This window comes from Neophocaena asiaeorientalis, unplaced genomic scaffold (genome assembly GCF_003031525.2).
Source record: "Neophocaena asiaeorientalis asiaeorientalis breed wild unplaced genomic scaffold, Neophocaena_asiaeorientalis_V1.1 scaffold134, whole genome shotgun sequence".
In the NCBI taxonomy this organism is placed as follows: Eukaryota; Metazoa; Chordata; class Mammalia; order Artiodactyla; family Phocoenidae; genus Neophocaena; species Neophocaena asiaeorientalis.
This window is the reverse complement of record NW_020185339.1, coordinates 5,222,473-5,240,304: the sequence shown is the minus strand read 5'-3', so window position 1 is coordinate 5,240,304 and position 17,832 is coordinate 5,222,473. Positions and strand designations below refer to the sequence as shown.

The window sequence follows — 17,832 nt, the reverse complement described above, 5'->3', positions numbered from 1 at the left end:
TTTTTCCCAAAGCCTTTTAGATCATTCAACTTATATATACAAATGTTTTTTATATATGCCAAAATAAACTTGGAAAATTTGAAAATATTTCACAATCCAAGAGAAAGGACCCAGACATCTCCGGCACAAAAGCTGTAAACAACTGTGTAGCCAGTTGGAGGGAGCAGCCGAACGCCAGGCTCATCCCAGCAATGATATCCCACTTCCAGAACATGACGGAAATTGAGCTGAAACAGACAATATACCTTTAATTTAAGGATGATGCTGTTGTATTTAGCTATTCTATTTAGCACGATCGTTTCCTTTAAATCCCACAGCAAACCATAATTCCTCAAATATCCTGTGGAGATAAGTAATGATAATCACATCTGGTGATCCTCATAGCAGAGGAACAAATTCATTTTTTAATACACACAGATACTTTATGCATATGTATGTGTTTGTGAGTGTGTAATCGTAGTCTTGCTAAGTCACATGAAATATGAGTGAAGGCATCATCAATATCGATAGCTTCACCTAGGTTGTGCGAACAGTACTCCAGATTTTTGCAGGGAGACAAGAGCCAACGCTAAACAGAATCAGAAAATCAGGGAAAGCTTCTGGAAAGTGACCCTGAGTTAGAAAAAATAAAATTTTTTCACAGTCTGGAAAAGTCTGAGCTGCCAAATGCTATTAGGGAGGGATAGATCAATCAGTCGATTGATTAATCAATAGAAGGAACAAACTTGCATGCCAGACGTTGTGCTAAATTCTTTGCATGGATTAAAACCTTACATACTTGGTATGATTACTCTCCTTTTACAAATGAAGAAACTCAAGAACAGAGAAGCCCTGAACCCCTATCTGTCTCATTCTACCCCTTAGGATTGTATTAGTGGCTACTATTGAAAAATTCAAGGCTTTGAAAAGAGAACTAATCTATTATAAAATTTGATTATCTATGTATCGCAGCCTCATCCTTGATCTCCTTTCAGGAGACCCAAAGTCTCTAGATTTTGATTAAGATTTTAATAAATCCCATACATTTGAGATCATTCTACTTTCACTAAATATGTAAGTAGGCGTAATTAATGCACAGAAGGTTTGAATTCTATAAAAATCCTTTATCTGCTTGCTCGTTATTTCCATTTCTTTGCAACTCAGAAGGGCTTTATGGGTCCATCAACTTTCCTGCTGAGACTGTGAAGTTAGGCCCAGGCCTATTTGTATTTTCTATTTCTGCCCCAAATCATGTCCACTCTCACCAGCACAGTCTGAAAACTTACATCACACAGTAAAAGTATTTAAGTCCAGAATACGTTTAGATTGGAGAATATGACTTCATTTGTACCCCTTTAGAAGACCTCCCTTACGTTTATACAGCACTTCACAGGTACTAAGAAAAATCTAGGCAGGGCAGGTTTTGAGTCTTCATGTTTCAAAAGATGTATTAATTAAGAAGTTTAATGCCTTGTCAAACTTCATTTAGCTAGTGAAGACAACTAGAACTGTTTTCTGTATTCAAGGCTAAGATTTTTTCACTGACTACCTTAAGGATTCATTTTTTAAAAATATTTTGAAGATAACATTTTAAATAATTGAATAAATTTAACAATTTATATTATTAATTATATAATTCAATAATATAATCAAACTAAATAAACTGAAGTAATTAAAGTCATGTTTTATCATCAGCACCTTAGTCTATATAGTCAATCATGCCACATTTACAGTGGCTTCAAAAATTCAGCGTAAGCTGGGACAAAGTGAGAGAGTGGCATGGACACATATACACTACCAAATGTAAAATAGATAGCTAGTGGGAAGCAGCCGCGTAGCACAGGGAGATCAGCTTGGTGCTTTGTGACCACCTAGAGGGGTGGGATAGGGAGGGTGGGAGGGAGGGAGGCGCAAGAGGGAAGAGATATGGGAACATATGTATATGTATAACTGATTCACTTTGTTATAAAGCAGAAACTAACACACCATTGTAAAGCAATTATGCTCCAATAAAGAATTAAAAAAAAAAAAATTCACCCAGCAAGACAAGTGAATTATTGATCATAGTATTATCTACAGTAAATGTCAAAAAAAAATAACTGGGCAGAAAGCATGCTATCAATAAATGAGATTCAAGAACTAATTTCTGTATAACATTCAGGAATCTTAGAGTATCAGTGTTACAATAGTATTCTTTACACCCATTTTAAAATTTACTAACATTTTGAATGTGCTACCTTTTATAATTTATCAACACTTCCAATATAAATATTTGGTCTCTCCTTTTCGGAAACGCAAAACATTTAGAGTATAGAGCATGTATGTTGTCAGCAATTGTTTCATGGACATTTCAGTAGGATATGGGTTAAAAAGTTAAATCTATATAGCAAGTAATTGCCTGTATAAGTAACTAATAGATTTGACAGTTTCATTTTACTGTTAGGAGAAAATGCTTTCAATAACTATGTCTGGTCTTACCTTCTGGGGAAGAACCTTCTCTGTGGTTGCATAAATATTTCATGAACCAACATAAAGTAATATGCTAATGACAGGCTATTTACCCAGAGAGCAGATGTGCCCTCTGATGTTTTCTCATCTCTAGAATAGATCTGATGTGGGGTCAGTTAAACCATTTTGAATTGTTCTTTTTTTTGCTTCCCTCCCCTCACAGTTTCACCTGAACCTAAAATGGTGAGCGAGAGTCACCATGAGGCCCTGGCAGCCCCGCCAATCACCACTGCTGCGACTGTTCTACCAAATAATGCCACAGAGCCAGCCAGTCCCGGGGAAGGAAAGGAGGATGGCTTTTCTAAGCTGAAGGAAAAGTTTATGAATGAGTTGCATAAAATTCCATGTGAGTATTGTAGATTGTTACTTGAGTAAAAATAAATGGTTGAAAATCAACGTACCCATTGGGAGGAAAAGAATTCCTCTTAACCTAAGCGTACATTTGATTTTTTTATTATTGGAATGGTAGTATTCCAAAAATAAAATGGAATATTCTTGGAAATGGAATATTCTTCTTAAGGATTTAAATATACTTAATAAATGAAAATCCAATTTATAAAAAAAACTATCTTGTGTTTAACGTAGGTGGGCTCTTTTTTTAATCTTCTTCAATGTCTCTTTCTCCAGAGAATGTTAACGTTTTATGTGTTGTGTATTTTAGATTTGTATTGATGAAATCATTCCATTGTAAACATTATTCCTAAGCAATAGCTAAAATGTACTTTTCCATTATTACAAGTTTGGTTTTCTTTCACTCATCTGTTAATATTTCAAAAGCTTTTGCACACTTTTTAACATTTTCTTCGTTGTCATTGGGAAAGAAACAATAACCTGGACCTAAGTTTATTTGTGTGGGTATAGCACTAAGTCCAACCAGCGCCATTTAATTTAAATCATAAACTACAGGTTTGTCTTTTTTCTTCAGAGATGAACATTTACTATGCGCTAGACACTTCTCTAGGTTCTGGGGAAGTAAGTTTTGGCCCTCACAAAGCTTTTATTCTAGTGGGGGAAAAGAAATAATCAGTAAGGAGACAAATGTTTATGGTACATCATGAAATGGTGAATAATATAAGGAAACAGAAGGAGAGTAAGTGGGAAAGGGAAGGGGGTAGAGGGTAAAAGGTTATTATTTTTTAGGATTATCTGAGATGATCTCCTTTGTAAGGAAACCTGGAGGAAGTAGGGAAGAAAGTTCTAAAGCCTGTGTTATACAAAGGCCCTTAGGCAAGAATCTGTCTGGAATGGCAAGGAGCTCAGCGTGCCTTCGGTAGAATAACACAAGGTAGAGAATGGCAGAAGACAAACCTGAGGCCCTGTTATATGGAGCCTAGTGAATTGTTCCAAGGAAGCTGGGTTTTACTCCGAGTGAAATAAAATGGCTTCGCAACATTCTGAGCAGAGGTATCCCATGATCTGACATAGGTTTTCCTTAAAAATCACTCTTGCTGTTGTGTTGAAAATGTGCTTAGAGGGGCAAGGACAGAAGATAAAGCAGGCTGTTGCGATCGTCTAGATGAGAGATTTACCAGAGTTATAAGAGTTATCCTATAAGGACGTTGAGAAACTAAAAGAAAACTACAGGGAATCAATTTCTTATCCTCCCAGGAATTAACAACTTGTTCATCTGTTTGTCCACCTTTAACAAATCCAAGTGCATCTGAGAGACACTCTTAGCTCAGTTGTCAGTAATTTCCATTCCCAGCATGAAGCTCCATAACCTAGGGAAGATGGAGATGGTCCAATAGAGCGATTCCCTAGGATGGAAAACACAGGCTCTCAGGTTCTCTTCCTTGCTCTGCTGCTGAGCTGATGGACTGATTTGGGTATCTTTTGATATGACTTTGAAGTCATAACTACAGGGCAAAAGCCAAATGCATCTGTCATGGGGGCAAACTCTCACTTGAATATTTTATCGAAATGCTTGCTCTAAAAGAAATGTGTTAGAGGGAAGCAGAGATAGAAAAGAACACCACCAAATCAAACGCGTATTCTGCCTTGTCTTCAACACCATTTCCTTCTCTGGAAGAGTAAACAATATGGGAAGCAATGGCAGTGAGATTTAATGTTCCCCGTGTATCCACACACCCATTCTCTCATCTCCTTTAGGCCTTCACCCAATAGCATCTTCTTAATCAGGACTTCCCCAACCATGCTATTTAAAACTCTAACCCGTTTACCCCACCCAATCTTTGCCAGCATTTCCTGTCCTCTCCCTTGCTCTCCCTTGCTTTATTTCTCACTGTATTACTTAGCACCATCTGAAATGCTATGTATTTTATTATCTGTTGTTCAGTTGCTCTGGCTCTCTCCAAAATAATGTAACCTCTATGAGTGCAAAAAGTTGGGTCTGTTCTATGCATAGTTTCATCCCTGGTGATCCTTAATATATACGGGGCACTCAATATCTATTTGTTGAGTGAATTAATGAATGAATCAATGTTGATTTAACTTATATCCTGAACCACCCACTCTTAGATTTTCAGGCCTTAAGATGCTGAAAATTTAAAGCATACGAAAAAATTTAAACAACAACGTCCTACTGTATGGCATAGGGAACTATATTCAATACCCTGTGATAAACCATAATGGAAAGGAATATGAAAAAGAGTGTATAAATATGTATAACTGAATCACTTTACTGTACAGCAGAAATTAACACAACATTGCAAATCAACTACAATAAATTTTTTTAATTTAGTTTCTAACACCAAAGAAAGCATCATTTCAATGCTTGACTGTGTCATTCACATTGAAAAAACAAGTTGTTTCCATATTTATAGTCATAACTCCATCATTTAGCCTTCTCCACTTAGTGCCAGCTATTACTTTATACTTTCCTCCCTGTGTATCAGCAGGAAAAGAATCAGCTGGGAAAAAATATCTATGCAACTCTCCCTTCTTTTTTTTCTTTCCCTTGGCTAATCTTATTTCTTTCCTTCTTCCCAAGCCACTATCCCATTCCTGTGTTTCTTTCTTGGGCACTGAGAATTAGACCAGGAAGTCAGCCTTCCTCCATGGAGATCTGCTTTTGACCAGCAACCTAAAATAATAGAATGTCAGAGGATCTAGGTAACACCTCTAGAAATATTATGTTGCTGGCTCTCTCCTTGATTTAATGGGAAGAAACAACTGAGATACCTAAAATTTTTAAACGGTTTGGTAAATAAGTTTAGGAAAACTAAATACAGCCATGCAGGCTTATGATAAATATTGTAACGGCATATTTTACACTTTCATTTTAATCCATCACAATTTTTACTGCCCGTGTAATTGAAATTTCTACTGGGATTTATACACAGAGAGCAACACTCAACAGAAATGAAACAGATCCCTAAATCAAATTCCTTTAGGAGCATATGTTATATAACGGTTATCACTTTTGACTTGGCATAATACGGTGATGCTAATGACAGGTAACAAATTAGAATATTAATTGATTTCCGTCTCTGAACTAAATCTTGGCTCTCTGGCAGATGTGTTTTTTTGCAAAATTGATAGCAAACAGCTTTAGTCTGTCACTTGAAATTCCCACTTGTAAAAAGAGAGGTGTCACAATGGCAAGGAGTGTGCATGTCATTAGTTGGGTAATCTGCAGAGTCCAGCACGGAGCATATTCAAACCAAATTGCCTGATGATATCATCCACAACACCACAGGGGTTTCAAATAAAAAAAGGAAAAGGAAATGGTAAATGCTGAGCATTTTTATCTTTCAGTTCGTTCTGCACACTGTTATCTAAATGAAGCAGACAAGGTTTTTCAGAATGTTTCTTTATTTTGCAACTTTGATTTTAATATGACTAGGGCCATGGTTGGTTTGTAAAGCATGAACTTGTGTCATCCAAATAGCTGTGATTAAGGTTTTGATATTCATGAGCTTCTTGAAGTAAAGTGCAACTTTCCTGAAGCACAGCAGAAAACCAAATAGCCGGAACTTGACTTTGAGTCTAGAATAAGAGCAAGTGGGCTAAGGGTAGTTATGTGATTTGCGCAGAAATACTATTGGATAGACAGTTTAAACAGGGATTAAAAACACAAGCTTTGGTTACAGACTGCATGGGTTCAAATCTTAGCTCTGCTACATCCCAGCTCTGTTAGCATCCTAACTCCCTAACTCTTGGGAGTTATTTCATCTTTCTGCGCTTCAGTTTCTGCTGGTATAAAATGGGGGTTAAAAATAATATCTCCATCATCGGGTAGTTGGGTAAAGGCATCAATGCATAGGAAGTGCTTAGAGTGTCTGGCACAGAGTAAGCATCCTATAAGTGTTAGCTATTATTAGAGTCTAGTTGTCATTTTTAACAAGTGTATTTCTCTTTCAGAAAAGCCCTCTATTCAGGTCAGACACCCAAATTGAGAAAATTCCAGAAACTTTGCAGCCAAATATTCAAGCATTGCCTTCTTTAAACACGTTCCAAGGATGCCTGTTCTAGGAAAGACAGATTCCTTCTTGGTGTTTCCTCTTCCCATCACGTCTAATTTTCTTTTTTTCCTTTGTAATTTCATTTTCTTACTCCCTCATTCCTTTTAGCCTACAGGTATGCTCAAAAAAGTCCACATATTTGCAAGTGCCTAGTGAAATTCTATGCATCGTAGGTGATTCAGAAATGTCAATTTCCTTCTTTCATGCTCTAAGATTTTCTTCTTCCTTTACCTCCTCCATCGCCCACCATTCTCACTTCCTCCTTCGTATCTACATCAAACTGATTGGAAACCATAACCTAGATCCTGACATCTATTTCTTCAACTTCCATTAACAACTCAGCTTCTTCTGCTCTGATCTGCATTGTCAAGTACTATTAAAAGGGTCACCAGGTACTTCCTTTTGCACAATTATGAGGGTGATTGTCAACCTTCATTTGGTCAGGTATTTCTGTGTCGTCATTATGACCAGCGGTCATCATCTGAAAAATCTTGATTTCCAGGAGTCTACTCTCATTTCCTCCTCTTGCTTCCTTCCCTCCTTATTCTCTTTCATTGACTGGTCCTCCCTTTTCATTATCTTTCCTTCCCTGAAGTGGTAGATGTCATGGTTTCCAGGGTTCCATTTTTAATCCTGTTGCAATCTTATTCTCCATGCTTTCCCTGGACCATCTCGTTCCCCTGGCTATTCAGATAGGAAATCTCACTATTATCCTTGTCTCCCTCATCTATTGCACCTCCAATTCCATACCCGCATTCATTTAAGTCCTGTGAAATCTCCTCCTAAAAAACCTCTCAAAACAGCCAGCACTTTGCTTTTCTCTCTTCCTGGATTCCCTTACCCAATTAACCCTGACACGTTCTTTTTTTTTTTTTTAAATCACTCAACCAGTTCAGACGTTACCATTTAGATGAGAAGTTGCCTCATTTCCCAAAGCAGAATTGTTTGAGTCATCCTCCAGCCTTCAAAGCTCTTCATTAAAATCTTTGTCTTGGTTACCTTGTTTTGTTTGGTTATATCTGTCTTTCTCACTGAAATGTAAACTCTTCAGAGGCAGGGCCAATTTCTTACACACATTCATATCCCCAGTGCCCAATTTGAAAGTATCTGCCACCGTGCTAGAAACTATACTATAGGTATTACCATATTACAAATATTAACATTACACCAAATACTGTGCTTCTTGTGCCATGCTTGGAGAAACTATGATCTAGAAAGCAATAGTTTTCAAACATTTTAGCCAAGGATCCCTTTGTTCAAATAAAATATTATACGGAAACCTATGTACAGCAAGTCAGAGCTGCCTTGGTGAGTAAACGCATCTTCCTCACTCACCCTCCCAAGGTTTATTAGCAGCTACAAAGACACCTGGCTGTATGGAACACAGTTTGAAGGCAGTGGCCTCAACAAGTGGTAGATATATCAATGTTATCCCTCACAGCAATAACCAGTGAAACTCAACAACCAGTAGTGATATAATTGGTTAAATATGGCATAAGCAAATATTCATCCATGAGGAAAAATGCAGTCTAGTAACTTTGTTTTCCCTCATGGGGCTGCAGAATGAATATGATGCTACTGCCATGTGTTAGTGTCAAGAACACAATGTTAATTCAAGAAGATAATTTCAAGAAACGTAGGAAGAGAACCCTTAGGAACATACAGTAATACATAGCATGTGGAGAACAATAATCATTGTAGCGATTGCCAGTGTTCATTGAGCACTTGGCGTGGGCTGTGCATTCTGTGAAATCAGCCTCCATTCTGCCCTGTAAAATCTCTACTCGGTGTGAATAATTATTCTCCCCATTTTACAGATAAGAGAGCTGAGCCTAGTAAGGCTCACATGGTGCAGGTTGTAGGTGCAGGGCCGTGTCAGGAACATTTTTGCAGTTTTTTTTTGCCTTCACAAAATATCACAAAGACTGCAAATCACCTCCACTGTTGCTTATCTCCACTGACTTGAAACTCTTAGGGCTCTATGTGCCTGTTCAGAGATACCGGTTGGTATTTGATGTTCATCTCTTGTTATTTGTTTTACTAAGTGAATACTTGGAATACAAGTTTAGTACTAATTCAGAGTTTCTCCTTGGCTTGAAAGGCAAGTGTTTATTCACTTTATGCTTCTGCATTTCTTTTATTGGACTCACTCTAACAGATTGTCATGTGAATAAATAATCCATTACTACCTAAGTACTAAGAGTTAGATTCTGTTGCGTTGTATAGATGAACTCCTCAAATATCATCCACTGACTCAGCTTCTGCTCTCATCTGTTGACTCTGTACTTCTCACACTTCAGAAAAGCACTGCTAAAATGTTAAGTGAAATTTTTCATCGTTAACCTCTACTAAATTGAAATATCTATGAGAAAAAAGCCAATGCTGGTGAGTGTTATTTTCAGAGCAAGTGCTTTGCAATATTGAGTTACTTCATCAGTGCAATGCTGAAGGAATCTACTTGGAACAAGGACACTTAGACATAAGGGTTGCAGTTCACAGCACAATGTAATGATTCATGCTTACACTCAGTAAATGGTTTCGTTTATTTATATCATTTTTCAAGTTTACCTGATTCAAAATGTAGGAAATGCATACGTGTATATGTAAATACAATGTGAATTCAATGTGTGTGTGTATTGAGTTACCATGAAAAACTTAATCCTAGGGCAGAAAGTCAGTTTGGTTCTTAAAATTTTGAGTTGGCACTGCCCCTTATAGGATATTATGAATATTCATTGGGCCGTTTTTATTGTGCTGATAAATGAGCATGAGGGGCAGCTACTGGCATTTAGAGGCCCTGGGCCCGGGAACCTACACATCTTCCAACGTGTCAGACAGTTTCGCACAATGAAAAGTTGTTCCACATCCTGCACAAATTTCACAATCTCCCTGGGATGTGCATATGGAAGGAGCCCCTGTTTATAATTATCTGAACCTAGAATGACTTGACATAAAATGTTAAAGTGTTTTCTGCGTGGCTCTGATATAAACTGAATATTCTAGCTTTTATTCTAATGTTTTCCTAACCTCTGAACTTTCACTTGCTCCTGACTTCTCGCAAATCTTCTGTCTTATTTCATTAATTCCAAACATCCCTTTTAGCGGTTGCAAGCGTTTGATTACTTCATCGTGTCTTCTAGTAAAGTTCTGTCTGAAGATTTTTACAGTGAACTGTGAATTATTTCATTACAAATTACTTTATTATTTCTCCTATATTATAGTTAGCACATTTTATTCATTTGTAAAATTTATGTGGGTATGTTGTATTATCTATTATTTACTCTGAGTAAAAGGATTGTTATAAAATATTCATTATACTACTGATTTTAAAGAGCAAGTGTGTAATCTGACTATCAACATCCTATATTCAACGTATAAACCTAACAAAATTATAGGCTATGGATGCTGTATTTCAGGAAGGTTGTTTAAATGTGTCCTTGAATTTTGTTTCCCTCTTGGAAGCCTATTATGCAGAAAATTCCCCCAAGAAATTCACGCCTTTAAAATTAATTAGTGTTGTGAGATGTTATAAGCCTCCAAAGCATGGGTAATACAGAGTAACAGTAAGCACATTAAGCCACCCAGTGAAGTTAAGATCTCAGCGAAGTTTCTAAACCTTATTTAGCTACATTCTATTAGCATTTCAAAGATATTAAGTAAACACACCTAAGAAAAATAAGGCGAGTGAACAATATTTTGGACATATATTAAAAATAGCTCAGGAGGGCTTCCCTGGTGGCGCAGTGGTTGAGAGTCCGCCTGCCGATGCGGGGGACACGGGTTCGTGCCCCGGTCCCGGAAGATCCCACATGCTGCGGAGCGGCTGGGCCCGTGACCCATGGCCGCTGAGCCTGCGCGTCCGGAGCCTGTGCTCCGCAACGGGAGAGACCACAACAGTGAGAGAGAGGCCCGCGTACCGCAAAAAAAAAAAAAAAAAGCTCAGGAATCACCTTGCTGAAATACTGTACCAATAGATAAATACATTTAAAAATAATTTTAAACATCTATTTCTCACCACATAGCAGTTGCACGTCAAAATACAGGCTACATTTTCACTCAGGGAAGTCTGACTATAAATGCAAATCTATAAAAAAAAAACAGCAAAAGGAAAGAAGCTGAGAGACTGCCGTTTTCTCCTATTCTAATGACTATGTAGATTTTTTATTGCACTGCTGACCTGTCAGGTTTGTGCCAGTTTCTATTAAATTAGATAAAGAATTTAGAAGCGGAAACCAGAGGGAAATTATGCGATGTGCCATTATCTTTTTAGCACTCGTCTTAATTTTTCTTTGTTTTGATTTTCATTTCTGAGAATACTATAATAAAGAGATTTGAACTTGTTTTCTTCTCAGTCCACATGCCTCCTCACTCTGCCTTTTAAGTGAACTTAGATAACTTTGAAATAAAGATTAAGAAGATATTGGCCCAGGGCTTCCCTGGTGGCGCAGTGGTTGAGAGTCCGCCTGCCGATGCAGGGGACATGGGTTTGTGCCCCGGGCCGGGAGGATCCCACATGCCGCGGAGCGGCTGGGCCCGTGAGCCATGGCCACTGAGCCTGTGCAAGATATTGGCCCATTTAAAAGTTTCCTCACCAAGCAACACTTTCATTGAAACCACTGTCCTGGAGGAATCTCAACATCACTTCAACCCTCTGCCTTATTCTCTTTCAAGCTTTTTACATACATACAAGTTTTTTTTAAAGGCAACAGTAAGCTACAAATAATAGAAATATATTTGACTAACAATTATGCCATTTATGGAAAGGAGTGTGTACCTGTCCACAAAAACTTAGAAAAGAGCCAGGATTTCATGGTAATAAACTTTAATTGATAGAGTTACCTGGTTCAATGCCTTGCAAGTAAAATTTTATTGCAATAATTGTTTTTCATAAGGATTTGGATCAGATTCTTTAAAATCAGTAAACTATTGCAGTAGATTAAAAACACTGCTGTTATATAAATATTACCCCCTAAATTCTTCTGTATACTTCAGTAGCCTTAAGTTTTAAGACTTTGACCATAATTCTAAATTAGTCACTCAGAGGCTCTGGCCCAGTATTAGTTATTAACCCGCAGTAGGGGAGCATTGTTTGCTACAGTAAAAGGCCAGAGGGTGAGCTCTGGAGTTGTTCTGCCTTGGTTCAAAGTCCCAATTCTGCCATTACCACTACATGACCTTGGGCAAATCATTTAATCTCTCTGTAAAATGAGGATAATAAGAGTACTTACCTCTGGGAAGGTGTGAGCAGTGAAGTATTAATACACATAAAGTGCTTTAAACATTGTCTGGAAGATAACATGGGCCATTTTCAAAATTCATAAACTCCTAATGCCTATTTCTATAGCTCCTACTGTGTGCTAGGCTGAGTATGCCATGCTTAGGAACTAAACTAAAGCACATCATTTTAACTTGTTTCTGGCTTCAGTAGCATTACAGGCTCAGAATCTTTCTACCAGAAGGACCTCTAAATTAAACTGTCTCAGCAAGACATCAACAGTATTGTAAGATATGATACGAGTTTTGCATACATTCCGGTCTCATCTGCAATTATTCACCCTCACACGGTTTGTCTCGTCAATACAGAGACTCCTAGAGATACTGAATGTACTATGCACATTGTCCCATGCTTCCAGGTCTTTGCACAGACTCTCTCCTCTGCCTGAAATTGCTTGCTGGCCACTGCTTGTCTAGCTGGACTACTTTTAGTTACGCCTAAGGACGCAACTCTTTTTTAAAGGTCTTCCTGTCCTCATGCTACCAATCCCATAATCTAATATTCATCAGCAATTCTCCCTCTGTCATAAGTCTGTGCTTTACATATGTTCATAATTTTTACTTTCTATTTTACTTTTGTGTTTTCTCTCTTAATATGAACCAGTCTGCGTGAGATCAGAACACTGTCTTTTCATCTCTGTGTCTCCAACCTCAGCACAAAACTTGGCTCATAGTAGGCAGAATTATTATTCTCCTTTAGCTCAAAAGATCCTACATAATTATATTAACAAGAAAAGGACTTCCAGTCATAGATACAGAGGACAGATTGGCAGAAGCCAGAGGCAGGCAGTGGGGTGGGGAAAATGGGTGAAGGGGGTCAAAAGGTACGAACTTCCAGTTATAAAATCAATCCGTCATGATGGACAGATGGGGAAGTAAGTTATGGCACGGCGACTATAGTTAGTAACGCTGCATTATATATTTGAAAGTTGCTAAGAGAGGAGATCTTAAAAGTTCTCATCACAAGACAAAAACATTTCTAACTGTGTGTAGTGATGGATGTTAACTAGGCTTACTGGGGTGATCATTTCACAACGTATACAAGTATTGAATCATTATGTTGTACACCTGAAACTAATATAATGTTATATGTCAATTATATATCTATTTTAAAAAGGGCTTCCAAATGGGTGTCACTGGAAAGGGGTAATAATAATAATCAAAGGTGAAATTCAACATTATGCTGGACTAAAGATGGGCCACCCTCCAGATCCCTTTTGCTTTCCCCTCAACCACTCAGCCTTTCACAATCATCTTTTCTCACCTTTGATTTTTCTCTCCCTTTGCTCAGCCTTTGCCATCTGCTGTTTTGTTTTCTTTCCTCCTTGCCTGTGTTGTATTAAAATGTTAGGAACTGTTTGATTCTCTTTGGCCTGGTGGCAGCCCAGTCTGATTCATCACTGAGATACAAATCGCCACCCAATCGGTCCTCAGAGTACACAGCTCTCCCCACAAGTATTTTTATTCAAGTGGAGACCTGGGACTTAATACCAGTTTCATGTTTTAGTTTTTAAAATAGTGCACGGTCCTGCAATGCCCAGGAAACAAGATGAGCTCATTTCTCTCAATGATTGCTGAACCACACAGCCCGGTTTCCTGTGCATTCACTGAGAGAGTTCAAAGGTATCGCTAAGTGTTGTGTTACGGCAGCTTTTACCACACTGGGTACTTTTGTGAGGTTTTCTCTGCTGAGTAGCTGTTCATAGGAAACTTGTATGAGTCTCCCTGTTTCACTTATCAGCCACACAAAGCACAGCCCTTTGGTCTTTGGGGGACTGTTGCTGCCGATGAGGCCACAACGGTGGATATCATTTGAAATGGTGCTTCAGAATGGCCTTGCCAGCCATCTTCTGCCCACACTAACTGGAACTGTTCCATGTCACCTCACCTTTCCACGGCTGCTGTCATCCATCCAACCTGTCTTTTCTTTCTATACCTGTTAATGTGGCTCTGATGTGATTTACCTGGCTGTCTTTCAAGTCCTCATCAGGAGAGACTCTGTTTTGCTACTTCGCCTTCCGTAGCCTTCACCTCTAACAGCAACGCTACTGATGTGAAAGCCCAGGAACTCTCGTAAGAGTTCGAGTTTGATGATCTTTCTAAAAGTTGAGCACCACGTGATTTCACCAGTGCCTCAATTACTGGAAGACGGATCATTTCCCGAAGTCAGTTCTGCTGCTTTTATCCTCCAAGGGAGCTCGATGCACCTTTGCTTCTATCTGGATTCCCTGATTTGGCCATTCATTCAGCCAGGGACAGTGGACCTGTCTGTACAGACACCCAGTGCCATGTGCCTCAGACACCCAGTGCCATGTACCTTACCCTTCCTGATACTCTCTTCTCCCTTGGTTCCTGACACTTTAATCCTCTTTCGTTTTGAGTGTTCTTTTTCTCTTTGCCTCCTTCAATCACTGATAGGTACTTTCCAAGGATCTGCCTTTGGCATTCATCTACTGCTATGATTTCTTCATAATTTCAGGACTTTCAGTATTCTCTTTATGTAAATCATACTTCTAAACTCAATCCCCAGTCTTGATGTCTTTACTGAGCTCTCCCCTTTTGTTCAATTAAGCTTACTAAGGAATGATTTACATACAATAAGATGCACCCACTGCAAATGTACAGCTCTGTGCATTTTGACAAGTATATGAAATGTAATCACCCCTCAAAAAAATGCCTCTAGTCCCTTTCCAGAAATTCCTGCCCTGGTTCTAGGTGATAATTGATCTGCTTTCTGCCACTATAAATTATTTTTGACTGTTCAAGCATCTCATGAAAATGGAACTATGCACTGTGTAGTCTTTTGCATCTGGCCTCTTTCACTGAGCCTAGTGTTTTTGAGATTCATCCATGTTCTTTTATATACCAGTAATTCATTTCATTTTATTGCTCAGTATTCCGTTGTATAGATATCCACAATTTGCTCATCTATTAATGAAAGTTTAGGTTGTTTTCAGTTTGGAACTCAGAGATAAAGCTGCTGTAAATATTCCTGTGCAAGTCTTTGAGTTGATATGTTTATGTTTTCTCTTGGGGAGTACCTAGGTGTGGAACTGCTGAGTAGTAGTGTAGAATTTATTTTTCTTTGTGTAAAAAAAAAAAATTGTCAAACTTTTCCTAAAATGACTGTGGTATTTACATCAGTGACGTATGAGAGTTCTAATTGCCCTGTGCCCTTGTCAACACTTGGCATTGTTGGTCTTTTAAATTTTAGCCATTGTATTACAGGTATCGAGTATATCACTATAATTTTAATGTGCACTTCCATGGTAACTCAAAATAGATTCTAGATCTAAACATAAATATTGAAATTGTAAAACTTCTAGAAAACAGCAGATAATTCAATGGTCTTGATACAGGTGAAATGTAAAAAAAAAAAATTGTCAAACTTTTCCTAAAATGACTGTGGTATTTACATCAGTGACGTATGAGAGTTCTAATTGCCCTGTGCCCTTGTCAACACTTGGCATTGTTGGTCTTTTAAATTTTAGCCATTGTATTACAGGTATCGAGTATATCACTATAATTTTAATGTGCACTTCCATGGTAACTCAAAATAGATTCTAGATCTAAACATAAATATTGAAATTGTAAAACTTCTAGAAAACATAGCAGATAATTCAATGGTCTTGATACAGGCGAAATTCTTCTTTTTTCCCAGCTTTAGTGAAATATAATCAATAATATAACATTGTATAAATTTAAACTGTACAATGTGTTGATTTTATACAAAATGATTACCAACATAGCATTAGCTAATACTTCAATCTCATCATATAATTACCATTTCTTTTGGGGCTGAGAACATTCAAGATCTACTTTTAGCAAATTTCAAGTAGATAATACAGTATTATTAGCTATAATCACCATGCTGTACATTAGATCCTCAGAACTTGTTTGTCTTATAATTGGAAGTTTGTACCCTTTGGCCAATAACTCCCCATTTCTCCTACCCAGCAATAGTCTGCCTAAAAGGACATCAAAACCATTAACAATAAAAGAAAAAGTTGACAAATTAAACTTCTTCAAAAGTAAAGACTGCTTTTTTGAAATGCAGCACTAAGAAAATAAGGCAGGGGGCTTCCCTGGTGGCGCAGTGGTTAAGAATCCACCTGCCAACGTAGGGGACACAGGTTTGAGCCCTGGGCTGGGAAGATCCCACATGCCGTGGAACAACTAAGCCCGTGCACCACAACTACTGAGCCTGCGCTCTAGAGCCCATGAGCCACAACTACTGAAACCCGCGCGCCTAGAGCCTGTGCTCTGCAACAAGAGAAGCCACCGCAATGAGAAGCCCACGCACCACAACAAAGAGTAGCCCCCACTCACCGCAACTAGAGAAAGCCCGCACACAGCAACAAAGACCCAGCACAGCCATAAATTTATTTTTTTTTTAAGAAAATAAAAAGGCAAATCATAGACTGAGAGCTCTAGAGTATCTGCAATACATAGATTTGACAAAGATGCTGTTTCTGGAATATATTTTTTTAAAAAACTCTTACAAACCAATACAACAATGAGCAAAGATTTGAACAGATATTCAGTCAAAGAAGATATACATGACCAATAAATTCATGTAAGGATCAATTGCACGATCATGTACATTCAACATTTTTAGTCATTAGGGAAATGCAAATTAAAACTACAATGAATTTCATTTTGAAAGCTCTCTTTAAGATCCATTCATCTGTATATGCCATTTGCATATTTTACTAAATTGAAATTTAGTATATCCCAACTAAACTCACCTCCTTTCCCCCCCCAAAAAAATACACACACACCTCTACCCTGAAGCTCAAAACCCTAGCATCATCGTTGATTCTTCCCACTTTTTGTCCCCATTGTCCAACCAGGTAACAAGTTCTACTGCCTCAGTCTCTGCCTTCTCTCCTCTCTATTCTCACTGCCGCTTCTCTATTTGGGCCGTCCATCTGTATTACAGTTATTAGGACCTCTTAAGAGATTTTCCCATAATTATCTTCCCCTGTTGGCCAATCCACTGTACATAAATCTTCCAGTTGTTTCTTCCTAGAGCACAGCTCTGAACACAGCAGTCCCTTGCTCAGAAACCTTTAGTACTTTCCCCCTTAGCTGATTTTTGAACTCCTTTATTTGCCCTCCAAGACCCTCTGTAGTCTAGCCCCAACCTACTTTTCCAACTTCATTCCAACTTCTTTGAACTGAACTATTCACTGTTCCCCAGAGACATGCCTCCATTTCCTGCCTTTGTACCTCAGTCCATGGTGTTCCTACATCTGAAATGCCATTACCCCCATCTCTGCATATCCAAGCCTTCCTAACCTAAATGATAAGGCTCAATTCAAATGCCAGCTCTTCCGTCTTGCTCCTCCTGAATAACCATTTTACTCTTTCAATATACTTATCTTCTACCATGTAGTATTATGCCCATATCTTATCTTCCTTACTAGATTTTAAGTTCTTAGAAGATAGCCTCAGACTTTGACCCTTTTTTTCATATTTTAGACTATGTGCTATGTGCCTTACAAAGGATAGGCAGTCAATAAATGTGTGTGGCGTGGATGAATTGCTTGGTTGTAGAATACAAAATAAATTATCATTCCTGTAATCTAGTAGGAGAGATAAGATATGCATAGAGACAGTAACAGTGTAAGACAGTAGAAATGTG

General features: G+C 38.2%; 1 protein-coding gene across 2 annotated transcripts in view; it reads left to right on the top strand.

Annotated features, from left to right (window-relative positions):
- SYT1 (synaptotagmin 1) overlaps window positions 1–17,832 on the top strand; it is a 534,924-nt gene that overhangs the window by 332,976 nt on the left and 184,116 nt on the right. For both annotated transcript variants that reach the window (XM_024736769.1, XM_024736770.1), the window contains one exon: window positions 2,651–2,833. In XM_024736769.1, the coding sequence (XP_024592537.1) occupies window positions 2,668–2,833 (166 nt within the window). In that variant the 5' untranslated portion in view covers window positions 2,651–2,667. The remainder of the gene's footprint in view (window positions 1–2,650; window positions 2,834–17,832) is intronic.